General features: G+C 32.0%; 1 protein-coding gene across 1 annotated transcript in view; it reads left to right on the top strand.

Annotated features, from left to right (window-relative positions):
- Positions 1–2,306, top strand: part of LOC134695972 (uncharacterized) — a 30,080-nt gene extending 27,774 nt beyond the window's left edge. Inside the window, exons 7-8 of the mRNA XM_063557477.1 lie at positions 409–528; positions 1,332–2,306. Of these exons, the coding sequence (XP_063413547.1) occupies positions 409–528; positions 1,332–1,604 (393 nt within the window). The 3' untranslated portion in view covers positions 1,605–2,306. The remainder of the gene's footprint in view (positions 1–408; positions 529–1,331) is intronic.
- Positions 2,307–15,647: the final 13,341 nt, after the last annotated feature.

Below are 15,647 nucleotides of genomic sequence, written 5' to 3'. Positions count from 1 at the left end.
AACAAAAAATTACAATCATATTAGTTAAGAAGCACTTACTACTCAATATCACTTGATAATACCCTCAGATGGTAACGTTCCACAGGGAGTGTCATCGACTCAAGATGTTTGAAACCTTAACGGAAAAATGTAAGACACATTTCAAAATATGAATACTCAAATCTGACAACTGACTTTGGCTTTATCGACAATTGAAGCACTGACTTTTTTCAGATTTATAATACATTAATTCAACTTCATAAAGTTAGTCCCTCAAACATATTACTTATTATTTTGAGTAATTTGATGTACTTTTCTTATTCTTTTCTTTGTTTTCCTGGCTTATACAAATGTCACATTGAACTCATTTTTTGAGTATAACTGGTCTTGACAACCATAGTTGTTACTGATTTTTCATCTAACCTTTAGGCAATGAGTTTAGAATCTACACCAGGACAAAACACGAAAAAGGTTCCTAAAATTGTTCTCAGTGAATTTAAAAATTCTAGAAAGGTTGATTGCACTGAGACCATAAAGAATGCTATAAAGGTACGTGTATTTAATATGTGTTTCACATTATAAATTTTCTAAAAGTTATATACTTGAGCAGCTTTACGGGTTATTAACTGCACGATTCAAGATGTCACAATGATAAAAGAAAGAAGCTGGGAATAGTGAACAATTTTTATCTTTCAATATGAGTCATGAATTTACAATAAAGTTTTTTTATCATCTACAAAAACAAAAGGATATTACACGTTTACTCTTGTATTTTTTTATCGTCAAAAAACGCTGACGAATTAAACATGGTATCTTTAGATATTTCAGTAAGACAATATAATGTCGTTTATTTTTCTACCGACTGCCTCGAAAGTCGCAGTAGAAAATATGAAGGTCTTGCCTTTTCATTGACAACGACAGAAGCGGCGTCGTAAACAATTTTCAATTTTCTGTTTAGTCACTTTGAAAGGAACTTCTTTTTATAGATCAGGGACATTTATATTATTATCAGTACATATTAGTTTGACGCCTATTTCGAGAACCTAGTGTGTAGTTCATGATTCAGTGGGTTTTAAATTAATTACAATCTGTAATTATAACGTCTCGATATGAACGACTTATAAAAAACAATGACATTTTCTGTAATGTTGGATTTCAATGCGCTATCCTGTAGGCTATGGTTCAGTATCTTTGAATTAATTAGAAATGTTTTAGTCCATTAGATTGGGTGTTTTTTTCTAAGTTTCTACAGACAGGAGAGACATATATTCTCTTTTCGTTTTTGTAACATATCTCGTTATTCCATATTTATACATATAACTCGCTCTTATTAATATCTGTAATTTTTACAGGAATTTAACACAGAGGTGCTGTCAAAGCTAAATCACAAAGACAACCCAGCGGTTATAGCATATGCCTCCAGATGCATTGAAGCATTGTGGCTTATGGTTATTCAGGATCCGCCAATGACGATTGATTGGCCAAAGGAAAATTCAAAATTTGACAGTGGTGTATATAAAGAATATTGTAGAAAAGGACAATATGTGAAGTTACCAGTATGGCCAGCTGTATATCTTTATAAAAATGGCCCACTGGTGAATAAAGGTTACGCAATGCCTGAGTAGTTAACTGCAAAAACTTTATTGTATATGATTGTAAATATTATTTATTAGAGAAGTTTGATGAAACTACAGTTACTCTTTTACTTAAGATATAATTGTTATTTCTATTATAAACTATTTTCATTGATGGTTGCATTTTCGGCATACGGATATTTAAGTGCTAACATAATATATTTCAGAATAAATGCATACCTTAGAAGAACAATTTAAATCTGAATTTAGAAAACATAAATGTAGTTTTTGTAAAATAGAGGGAAGCCAAGTATAAGGATATATAATTGTGTGTTGTAATTACAAGTTCATTTGCTTTAAATAATTGGTTAATACGCCTAAGTATATAAAAGGAATCCTACATTTGATATTAACATGCATGTGCAAAAACAAAAAAAACAGCATAGACAACAACACTGAAATGCACAGGGTTCAATACCACTAAGATTATCTGAAAAATAACTGGCACTCGTAAAAAGACTGTACTGTTTTATGTTCCGATATTTTATATGATGTAAAGATCAAATGGCCTTTCAAGATTACAAGTTGTTTTCTAGTGTTAATGCTTTTTATTTCGCATCATTGTTACACTGCTTCAGATAACACTATGTGACAATGTGTTATGTTAATATGATGAAAGTATTCTCTGTCATATTGTTTCAACTGAGATACGTAAATAGCATTTAAAGCACACACCTTGTCTACTGCATAAATGTTTCACGTTCAGATTTAAGTGCACGATCCGTTTTCAAACAATCATTGTTTATCAAACCATTGTTGAAATTTTGAGTTCTCAATACCGTCAAACTTCTTACATAACTTGGTCTTTTAAAATATGTTTGCTTTGAGTGTCACTTCTTCTACCATGTACCATGTACCATTACGCGGCGACCATCAATAAAATAATTACCTAAAGGATGCCAAGTAAATATTTTATATACATTCTGTATACATTGAAGTTAAAAACTCCAGGACGATGGTCTATATTGTCTCATGTAGATTATTCTTGAAATACTAGAGGCGGTAATTGGTAGTGTCTTTAACTATTTTGGGTAGCTGATTCTATTCTTACTTTTGTTAAAAATGATGATTCTTTGCATCCGTTACGGGATAGTCTGTCTAATGGATGGAGAATGTTTTCTCTAGCATCAGTAACCATCCTGTTGACCAGTTTGTACATCATTGTCAGTCTTGATATTTTTATTCGACCTTCAAGGTGATTAAGCATGCCACTAACAAAGTAGGCGTTGTGATATCTGTTAGTGACAAAACGTACCTGAGAGATACAGGGGAATGTACAACGGTGTGTTTGCACTGTTCAACCTTTTAAGATAACCATTTATACCGATAGTTCCAAATGGGTCTTGAAGGTGTATCTCTATTGTCGATGTACATCGGAAAATAACACTGATTTTTCAAGATAACAGTATTATTTTAATTTTATACAAAATAGTTTATATGTATGTTGGCGTTTGAATTTGTTGCACTTCAGTGTTTCCGTTGTTTTCCTCTTATAGTTGATGTTTTCCCCTCTCTGTTAGTTTGTAACCCGGATTTGTTTTCTCTATCGGTTTTGGACTTTTTGAACAACGGTATGCTACGGTGGCAACAATTTACATCACCTGCTGATACTTTGTCATTAGATGTTGTATTGTTCTCAATCATTTGTGTTAGGGGCTCAAATATTTGTCTGTCTCAATCTTCAGCCGTGGAGTAAGCACATCCTTCAACACCATGATCAAGCAAATTGGTTTGATTGAGGAAAATTATTTTAAAAAATATTCTGTAATTAGCTAGATGTCAACCATTTCAAGGGAAATAAGCTAATTCGGGTTATGTGACTAAATAAGGTAATTGCCCAAAATTGAAGTCTGCAATTTATTTCATCCAAATAAATGAATAAGTGTTTTCGATTTAATGGGCCAATTATACCTTAAACTTCCATATGAAAAACCAGTTTGTACAAATAAAACAGAACGCCTTCACAAATGTCTCTCCAATTTTTTTCTATCCTTTGATTGTAGGTAATTTTGCCTCTCGCCCCGTTTGCAAAATATATATATTCGGGAACGTAATCTAATCCTTATTTAGATCATAATCTAAGAGGCATACCGTTATTAGCAGCACCAGACAAGTAACAGTCTAAAACTACAATGTTATGATATGGTAATTATTATGTTTATTTATGTTGGCCTAATTTGTGTTGTATGGCCTGATAGTTGTTTACCAAATAATCTTATAACTGTGCAGTTTAGGAATCACTGGAACAATCACAGAATGATTAGAACTTTCTAGAATAATCCTTATAAAAGATGCGTAATTTAAACTTCTACGTTATTCCAGAAACTTCCGTTGTAACTTTCCAGGATTTTCCACAATGTTCCGTTCTAGCGTGTTCTAGAATAATCCGTCACAACTATATATATACAGACACTAAAGTTAAACTCTCATAATTAAACTTGGACATAGACATTGATAGACATTAGTATTCACAGCATTTGGATTGACACTTTTATTCTACAAACAACATCATACTAGATTGTGACCTTAGTAGTGAACATAATATTCAGATTGGATTCCGAAAGATTTCCGGATACAGATAAAAGAGTGGACTCATATTTTGACAGTTAAGTTAACATTTATATTTGTAAAATACTTCTTGTAAACTTGTGTATAATAAATATTGTTAAATTTTACTATTGATTTGTGTCTTTTGTTGGCTACAATTTAAAGGCGATTTCTGGCCGTAACAGAAATTGGGGGCTCGTCCGGGATCTTAAAAATATTTTATTCAAAATTTGTTTAGTATTTTTATTATTACTAGCCAACAAAATTCTACAAAATGGCATTTGATGCTGGTAAATTTTTGAAAACGCCAGACCTGGAGAGTTTTGATAATTTAAAGAAAGAGGAATTAGTGTTGCTTGCTAAACAATTGAAATTAGTTTTTAAAGTATCTATGAGAAAACAAATTATAAAAAATTTGGTTATTGACAAATTAGTTGAATCAGAAATTTTAGGTGAAGAGGCTCTTGATCTTAAGGTCGAAAATGTCGACGCCTTTAAATTAAAGCAGCTTGAATTAGAACATGAGTTTAAATTAAAACAATTGCAAGCAGAATTGGAAATGAAGGAAAGGTTAGAGATGGAGAAAACCAAGGAAAAACAAGATGAATTCAAATTAAAACAGGCAGAACTTGAAATGAGGGAACGGCTAGAGATGGAAAAACTGAAAATTGAAATGGTCAAAGAAGAAAGCAACACTAAAGTCCAGTCAAAATCAGATTATTTTGATGCAGCAAAAAATATACGTTTGGTTCCAAAATTTTGTGAAAAAACAGTCGATAAATATTTCCCACAGTTTGAGAAAATTGCTAATAATTTGAAATGGCCAATGCCGTATTGGACTACCATGCTGCAAAGTGTTTTTGAGGGTAAGGCCGCTGAAATATACGCTGCACTTCCATCAGAAAAAAGTTCTAATTATGACACGGTGAAACAGGAAGTTTTGAAAGCCTATGAGCTAGTACCAGAAGCATATAGACAGAAATTTAGATCTTATAAAAAGTTTGATTCACAAACATATGTGGAATTTGCTCGGGAAAAAGAAGATCTATTTGATAAATGGCTTACGTCAAAGAAAACAGGTAACGATTTTAATAACCTAAGACAACTGATGTTATTAGAAGAGTTCAAACAATGTGTTCATTTAGACTTAAAAACACATTTAGACGACAAAACTGTTGAGTCAATACATGAAGCAGCTGTTATTTCAGATAATTATACACTTTCACATAAAAGAAGTTTCAAGGGTCAAAATGTTAATACTTCCAGTGGAAATTACAAAAATCAAAGCACTGAGCATACTGATAGTAAGCCTGTTCCACATAATAAGAGTCAGTCCAGTTATAATATGTCTAGTTCAAAATTTGATACGTTTGAGAAGAAGTCACTGACTTGTGCTTATTGTAAGAAGATTGGTCACCTGATGGCTGATTGTTTTAGACTCCAGAAGAAGAATGAACGAGATATTAAGCCGAAGACCAGTGCTTGTACGACACCTTATATTACCAGTACATTGGAATGCCCTGCGCGTCAGGCTTTTAAGTCCAGTTTTTGTGATTATATGGAGGAATACAAACCCTTTATGTCTGATGGGTTTGTTGCTATTGTTGATGATACCACTCTTCAGCCTATTAAGATTTTACGGGACACTGGAGCTTCTCAGTCTTTATTGTTAGAAGGTGTGTTGCCTTTGTCCGAGAAGACTTCTGTTGGTGCCTCCGTTTTGTTACAAGGTGTAGAGTTGGGTTGTATAGATGTTCCTCTCCATCGAATTTATCTGAAGTCAGATTTGGTAACTGGACCAGTTGTTGTAGGTGTTCGTCCTAATCTCCCTGTTGAGGGTGTTACATTATTGCTAGGAAATGATCTAGCTAGGAACAAAGTGGTTGCTGAACCAATTGTTACCAGTGAACCGGTGGTGGATGTCAAATCACCTGAAGATGATGCTGAATTGTATCCAGCTTGTGTTGTTACTAGGGCGATGGCTAGAAAACAACAAGATGATAATTTGAAAGAAGACAAATTTGATTACATGGACCTTTCTGACACTTTTATAGCTGATATTGAAGATCCTGGTAACTCAGAAAAGGCCATTATAAAACCACCTAGTGTTAACAAGAATGTTATTATGCCATGGCCAGACGTTAACAGCCATTCATTAGACAGAAAGAATTTATCTGAAGAACAACATAAAGACCCTGAGGTTCTCCAGCTCAGCCTGAGAGCTCAACCACAGGACGAAGCAGACAAAGTGGCCAACTGCTATTACCATCAGGACGGCATTTTAATGAGGAAGTGGAGGCCTCCTGATGCTACCCCAGAGGAGGAATGGAGAGTGGTGTACCAAGTGGTGGTGCCTAAAGTTTATAGGCAAGAAATTATTGGTCTTGCCCATGACACCCCCTTGGCTGGCCACTTAGGTATCAGGAAGACTTGCCTTAAGATCTTGCAGCATTTCTACTGGCCTAAACTTAGAAATGATGTTGCAGAATACTGCAAATCATGTCATATATGCCAGGTTGTTGGTAAACCTAACCAGAAAATACCACCAGCACCACTTCTGCCTATTCCAGCCTTTGACGAACCTTTCAGCAGAGTTCTAATAGACTGTGTTGGACCTTTACCAAAGACCAAGACTGGAAATGCATATTTATTGACAATCATGTGTACATCTACCCGCTTTCCTGAAGCTATTCCGCTCAGAAATATCAAGACACCTACTATCGTCAAAGCTTTGATCAAATTTTTCACATTAGTAGGACTTCCTAAGTCTTTACAGTCCGACCAGGGATCAAATTTCATGTCAGGTTTATTTCAGCAAGTCGTATACCAGTTAGGGATTGCTCAGTACAGATCAAGTGCTTATCATCCAGAATCTCAAGGTGCCTTAGAACGTTTTCATCAAACATTGAAGAACATGATTAGAACTTTTTGTCTTCAATTTGACAGAGACTGGGATGATGGAGTTCACTTTCTACTTTTTGCAGTCCGAGAGGCTGTTCAAGAATCCCTTGGATTTAGTCCCTTTGAGTTGGTATTTGGTCATACTGTAAGGGGACCGTTAAAATTGATTAAGGAAAAGTGGCTTACTGAAAATACTGACTTGAATCTTTTAGACTATGTATCAAGATTTAAAGAAAAATTGTATACTGCTTGTCAAATTGCTCAGAAAAACTTAAAAAATGTACAGAACAAGATGAAAATATGGTATGATAAAGATGCCAGGGACAGAGTTTTTGAGCCTGGTGATAAGGTACTTGTATTTCTGCCAGTCCCTGGACATCCTTTACAGGCTAAATATTGTGGTCCTTATACATTAGAGAGTAAAATTAATGATTTGAATTATATTGTAAAAACTCCAGGTCGGCGCAAACAAAATAGAGTGTGTCATATTAATATGTTAAAACCATATTTTGAGCGTACTCATGAATGTGAGAGTAAACCAGTTGCCACTTTAGGCATGGTTAAATGTAAAAACAATCATGACAAACCAGATGTAATTGAACCAACTTTTAGTTGTAAAACTATGGAAGAGACAGTTAGATTGAAAAATTCAGAAATTTTGTCAAATTTAGATTCAAAACTTGCACATCTGTCTTTTGATCGTAGAGAAGAAATAAAAACTTTGGTATTTTCTTTTAAAAATCTTTTTCCAGATGTGCCAAACAAAACCACTGCTGTTTGTCATGATGTTGATGTAGGAGATGCTTCTCCAATTAAGCAACATCCTTACAGGCTCAATCCACTCAAACTTGAAGTTATGAGAAAAGAAATTAAATATATGCTTGACAATGATATTATTGAGCCGAGTAACAGTGAATGGAGCTCTCCTTGTCTCCTTGTGCCAAAACCAGATAAAACCTTTCGTTTCGTGACTGATTTCAGAAAAGTAAATTTAGTCTCAAAATCTGATTCCTATCCGATTCCAAGGATAGACGATTGTATTGACAATATTGGTCAAGCAAAATTTGTGAGCAAATTTGATTTATTGAAAGGTTATTGGCAAGTTCCATTGACACAGAGAGCTCGTGAAATATCAGCTTTTGTTACACCAGATGGCTTATTTCAATATACTGTAATGCCGTTTGGCATGAAAAGTGCACCAGCTACATTTCAAAGAATGATCAATAATGTTATAAAAGATTTAGACTGTTGTTATGCTTATATTGATGATCTAATTGTATGTAGTGATAGCTGGGAACAGCATTTAACACATTTGTATGATACTTTTGATAGATTGTCAAAATCAAATTTGACTGTTAATCTTGGTAAAAGTGAATTTTGTCAGGCCACTGTTGATTATTTAGGGCATACAGTTGGCCAAGGTCAAGTAAAACCTATAATGGCAAAAGTGGAAGCTATTTCCAAATTTCCACCTCCTACAAATAGAAAACAACTTATGAGATATTTAGGCATGATTGGATTTTACAGAAAATTTTGTTCAAATTTTGCTACTGTTGTTCAACCATTGACTCATCTTTTACGGAAAGATTCTAAATTTATCTGGAGCGAAAATTGTCAAAAAGCTTTTGAAAATAGCAAATCACTTTTAATTAATAGTCCAGTTCTGATTACTCCAGACTTTGAAAAACAATTTAAACTTGCCGTTGATGCAAGCGATGTAGGAATAGGAGCTGTTTTATATCAAGAGACAGATGATAATGTTGAAAAACCTATATCATATTTTTCTAAGAAATTAGATAAACATCAGAAAAATTATTCAACTATTGAAAAAGAGTGTTTTGCAATGTTGTCAGCACTTCAACATTTTGATGTATATTTGAATCCCACTGTATATCCTATTCTTGTTTATACTGATCATAATCCTCTCACCTTCATGCATAAAATGAGAAACAAGAATCAGAGGTTGACTAGGTGGAGTTTATTGTTACAGGAATATGATGTAATTGTAAAACATATTAAGGGTAAAGATAATGTAATAGCTGATGCTTTATCTAGAGCTTATTAAATCACTTTGTATATATTATGTATTTTTGTTCATATTATTCATGATAAGTTTTTGTTACACTAAAACTTCTTTTAAGGGGGGAGGTGTTATGATATGGTAATTATTATGTTTATTTATGTTGGCCTAATTTGTGTTGTATGGCCTGATAGTTGTTTACCAAATAATCTTATAACTGTGCAGTTTAGGAATCACTGGAACAATCACAGAATGATTAGAACTTTCTAGAATAATCCTTATAAAAGATGCGTAATTTAAACTTCTACGTTATTCCAGAAACTTCCGTTGTAACTTTCCAGGATTTTCCACAATGTTCCGTTCTAGCGTGTTCTAGAATAATCCGTCACAACTATATATATACAGACACTAAAGTTAAACTCTCATAATTAAACTTGGACATAGACATTGATAGACATTAGTATTCACAGCATTTGGATTGACACTTTTATTCTACAAACAACATCATACTAGATTGTGACCTTAGTAGTGAACATAATATTCAGATTGGATTCCGAAAGATTTCCGGATACAGATAAAAGAGTGGACTCATATTTTGACAGTTAAGTTAACATTTATATTTGTAAAATACTTCTTGTAAACTTGTGTATAATAAATATTGTTAAATTTTACTATTGATTTGTGTCTTTTGTTGGCTACAATTTAAAGGCGATTTCTGGCCGTAACAACAATGTATCTCAGATTTGTTGTTTATAAACATTACCAGTCTACTTAAAAGCCATCAATACCATCCATTAATTATTATTTTCTGAATGACAAAATATCAGCACAATCGAGTATCAAAAAACAAAGTATCAGAATACAATGATAAAGTATCAGAATACAATAATAAAGTATCAGAATACAATGATAAAGTATCAGAATACAATGATATAAGTATCAGAATACAATGATAAAGTTTCAGAATACATTGATAAAGTTTCAGAATACAATGATAAAGAATCAGAATACAATGATCAAGTTTCAGAATACAATGATAAAGTTTCAGAATACAATGATAAAGTATCAGAATACAATGATAAAGTTTCAGAATACAATGATAAAGTATCAGAATACAATGATAAAGTATCAGAATACAATGATAAAGTTTCAGAATACAATGATAAAGTATCAGAATACAATGATAAAGTTTCAGAATACAATGATAAAGTATCAGAATACAATGATAAAGTTTTAGAATACAATGATAAAGTATCAGAATACAATGATAAAGTTTCTGAATACAATGATAAAGTATCAGAATACAATGATAAAGTATCAGAATACAATGATAAAGTTTCAGAATACAATGATAAAGTTTCAGAATACAATGATAAAGTATCAGCATATAATGATAAAGTATCAGCATATAATGATAAAGTATCAGCATATAATGACAAACATATAATATTAACATGACAAAGTACATGTATCAACATATTATGACAAATACTCAGCATATAATGACAAATTATTAGCATATTATGACAAAGTATCAGCATATAATGATAAATTATTAGCATATTATGACAAAGTATCAGCATATAATGATAAATTATTAGCATATTATGACAAAGTATCAGCATATAATGACAAGCATATAATATTAACATGACAAAGTATCAACATATTATGACAAATACTCAGCATACACTGACAAATACTCAGCATATAATGACAAAGTATCAGCATATAATGACAAAGTATCAGGATATAAAGACATAGTATCAGAATAAAATGACAAAGTATAAGAATATATTGACATAGAATCAGCATGTAATGACAAATTATCAGCATATAATGATAAAGTTGTTGCTTGCATGAATTATTTCGTTAATGACCGATAGAAAAATTGCTAAATGTTTTAATGATCTGGCCCAACATTTGCCATCTTTGTTTTACATGTATTTCTAGTAAGCTACCGTCAAATCCAAAGTTAAGACATTTCGTTACTAAGGTGCCGCCGTGTTGGCTTGCAGAAATCAGTAAATATGCGAATAAAACAAAAGCTGAATAAAAAAAAGTCCATTTTAATGTAATATTTTACGAACTCGATGGTTTGCGTAACAGAAAAACCTGCAGTTTTAGCGTTTTCATTTGTTTTTGAAATGAGATAAATGCGCCAAAAGCATTAATGGACTTTTCGGAATTAAGTTTATTTTGATTTTGCCTACTTCTCTGAACTCTTGTGCAAAAAATCTTTTTCATATGCATTCAAATGTATATAGTCTTTTTCAATTGCAATTTGAAAATAATAAAATCGGCATAGCGTTTATAAAATAGGTTCCAATATATGTGAATTTACGTGGGAGGTATATTGTAACACCCATTTTTATGTATACTTGTGAGTCTGCGCTTAGTATAGATATAAACAGTGTTGTTTACAAAGCGAAAGAAGCACGTCATATTAGATTATCCGTTTTTAATACAGCCATTCTGCATGGATCAATGAGATCGATCCGGGTTTTTTTTATTCAGACAATGCATTCTATGTGTTATCCAGATTATTATCTATATATATATGTTTTTTTATATATAATTCCAAATTAAAGCCATTTCATGAAACTAATTTCCAATGCAATTTTCTTTGATGTTTGTCTCTATATAGATGCGTAACGGAAGCTTATAAAAAGAAGAAATATTGAAAATGAGTTAAACAAATATCTGACTGACTGTTTCTGTACCTGAAAATCGCTGGATCCAAATGATTTGAAACATGGATAATAAGATTGATGAAGTAAGATTGTTTCTATTTCATTTTTGTATCTGATAAAAATGATGTCTGAAAACAAATTTAGACATTTCAGTCTCGTTGAAATCTCGTTCTGGAATAATTTCCAAAACATGTGATACAAGTGGAACATATCCATGACTTTAAAAATACACTTTTACAATCCAAAATTCTTATGGTTGTTTAGAAATGTTTTACATAAGTTGGTAAAATAATACGGAAATAGAAAAACTGTCAACCTAGCAAACAAATATAGCTGGATCACAGCGGACACTAATTTTTTTTTGCTTTGATTCTTATTTAAGTTTGAAAACATGTTTTGCATGTATATTTTGAATAAAATAGTTAAAACAATATGAATATTGAGTTTCAAAAAGCTTTTAATCAGTATGTCTAACCTTGTGAACAACTAAATGAATCTGGGACATAACCAGAAGAAGATTACGGTTATTCCTGTAAGAAGAAGTTCATACACAAGTAAAATTGTTAAAGAGTTATTTTACTAATGCTTTCTACTAACCATTTACCATCATATACAGTTGCGTAAGCTTATGAAATAACACGTCTACTTTTTAACTTTGAAACAATCACAACCTCTCATCTTAAATTTTTTTCTGTCAAACAATACGTGTACATATTATCGTTTATTTTTATTTTTGTTTTTTATTACTTATTTAACTTTTAAATACAAATATTTTAATTGTATATGTGTTTTACTCACGTCATTATATTTTTAACCGGTTCAATACATTTCATACGAAAATTGATAGGCCTTGAACAGATAGATTTAACTTGATTTAAGGTAGGAAAGTATTCACGAATAAGATAATAAGTAACCAAGAACATTACATTTATAAATGCTGCTGTTAACATGTACACATTCAAATATTTCAGTGCTATTAAATAAGAGTAACGTGTTTTCTATAAACAATCAATTCTTCAAAATCTTAGTCAAAATATTATACGTAGAAGTCTATTTTAGAGTAGTTTTCTATGGATTTTACAAAAATAGCTAAAACTGTTAACTATTCAAAATAGTATATAACCATCAATTTTATCTTTAGGCAGATTAAATAGATACAGGCATTAATTAAATACTAACAATGGCGTCAATTCGGATACCGCATGGTTGTAGATCTCAACCAGGTATAGAACAAGTTTTACGTTACCCAGTTGATACCAGGATGTTCGAAAATGCTGTTAAAGAGTATTACGATCTTCTGAGGATGGACCAAGAACTATCTGTTAGAGATCCAACAATGGTATTATGATTAATGTAACAGTACCCAAATTGCACCCTTTGAGCAAAAGTAGCTGTGGAAATCTTACAAGTTTTCTCAGACACTGAACAATTTGTATTTTTATGATTTGATATTTTGCATGTACTATTTTAGTATTTTAACATATGCTAATTAATTTAGAATATTCATAAAACTTTACAATATATATATATATATATATATCAATAGATGAAAATCTTCTGAAAACTTATGAAAATGAGCAATTACAATATGTTACATGCATCTATTTGTTGACACATGAATTGTAAGCATATGGACTATAATTGTTTAAAAGTTGTTCTCAAGGTTTGAAGAAATAAAACAAAACATTAGTCATTCGATTTTATATGGATTGTTAATTTTTAGCATACCATTAGGTGCAAACCCTGTTCAACCCTATTTTTCTATGATTCAATAAATATTCAAAATTGTACTGATGAACATTTTGACACATATCCATAAAATTTGCCCAGGCATTATATTTTGCCAAGGATTCGTTGTCCGTGATTAATTATACTAATACGCAGGAACTCATGTTGGGATTGAAATTCTGTGACATTATCTACTCCTAAGTCAATTTACTTTATAAGCTTGACATGAGATTCTGCAATAACTTAATATACATGTTGTAGTCAACGTAAAAAGTTGAAAAGGTCAAAATAAACACGTTTAAGGTTCTTGTTAAGGCATAAAAAAATACAGAGTCTAAACAGAGTAGTTTATACGATTAAGGTTAACATGTACGCTTGTCACATTGATGCAAACAGATAGATACGCAAAAATGCATTGCAATCGGAATCTTTAAGTATTGAAAAAACGTTATTAAAACCGATGAAACAGATCAGGCAAAACAACAATGATCCAACCTGTATTCGCCTGTTATAATGCTTTTGTGTCATATAAAACTATGTTTATTCCTCTTAAATATGTCTAACAAGTAATCATTTCAGCAACCACATTACATTGACACACTTGTTGTTAGTTTAAACATATTAACTTTTAGTGGATTGGGAAACAATTTATTGCAACTTATATCAACCCCTTTCCACTTTGCAGGTGCGAGTGCTGCCTAATGTTGAAGAGATATTTTGTAATTATTGTATCATCAAAGTTTTTAAAAAATAACATGCAAGAGTTAAGCTGTTATCAGTTGATTTAAAAAGTTAATGAAAATAACCTCATTTCCAACATTTAAACATGTGCTTTGAAGTTCTGAGCTGACATACAATTTTGTTATTTATCGCATTATAGTATAAGTATCTGGTGGACAGACGGAGACTCCGTAAAGATAATGATCTTACAGAATACTCCACTGGTTACCCTGACAGTATATTGTACAGGCTTTTGAATGAATCGTACATTAAGTACAGAATGCAGATACAACACACAGCTATTGAAGAGTGTAGATTTTTACACGATGTGAAGGACCATTACATAAAATTGACGGTACATATACGCAACAGTAGTATAATACTGTTCAATAGTCATACATCGATTTAATTTTAAGAGAAAAAAAAGGGTCACCAACAAAACATGATCGCAAGGGAAAAACATAAACTTTAAGGAAAAAAACATATGCACAACAGTAGTATAACATTGTTCAAAAGTGATACATCGATTTAACTTTAAGAGAGAAAAAAACAGGTCACAAACAAAACACGATCGCGAGGAAAAAACAACGAAACAGCAAAAAAACTAAACTGCTACAAAGACAATCGCCAACATATATAAAAACGAACTATTTAAAACAAATTGCCCATTTGTAACTTGGTACAGCAGATTTTAATGAAAAATCGGTCGGTTTATATGGCTAGCCAAACCTCCCGCTAGTATGGCAATGTTAAAAAAATCAACTATTCTATGTTTTAAAAAGCATTTCAATATTAACGGAAAGACATGTTATGCATTTGCATAAGGAGGCTAATCCGTACACTCTTTTCTGTAGAAAGGACCGCAGCAAAAAACATATCAAGACGTTTCCGATTCTTTAAGCCCTCGATCTAGACCGGAATATTTTAGTCCAAGAAGTAAAGACCTAGAACGAACACCATCGACCAGAGAGGTGCCAAACACTCCAATAAGAATCAACGGTGTAATATACTACCCTCAGCCAATGTACCAGGAATCCAACAGTAGAATATCGTTACAGAATGATATTGTTAGTAAACTACAGACAGAAGTGAACGAATGTAACAAAGTTATAGATGACTTAAGAAACAGGTTTGTTATTATCACACTATATATTTTTTATAAATGCCCTAATAAAGGCAACAGTAGTATACCGATGTTCAAAACTCATAAGTCGATAGAAAAAACAAATCCGGGTCACAAACCAAAACCGAGGGAAACGCATTAAATATTAAAGGAGAATGACGACACACTATTAAAATGTAACACACACACAGAAACAAACTAAGCATTAGACAAAATCTTACTATTTCAGAAACTTTTAGTTTTCTTCGGATTTGTTTTTCTCAATTTCACTCACGAATGGTACACTGTTGGTATGGAACTTA

This window comes from Mytilus trossulus, chromosome 14 (assembly GCF_036588685.1).
Source record: "Mytilus trossulus isolate FHL-02 chromosome 14, PNRI_Mtr1.1.1.hap1, whole genome shotgun sequence".
NCBI lineage: Eukaryota > Metazoa > Mollusca > Bivalvia > Mytilida > Mytilidae > Mytilus > Mytilus trossulus.
Note: the sequence above shows the minus strand (reverse complement) of the source record. Positions and strands in the feature narration are given on the sequence as shown.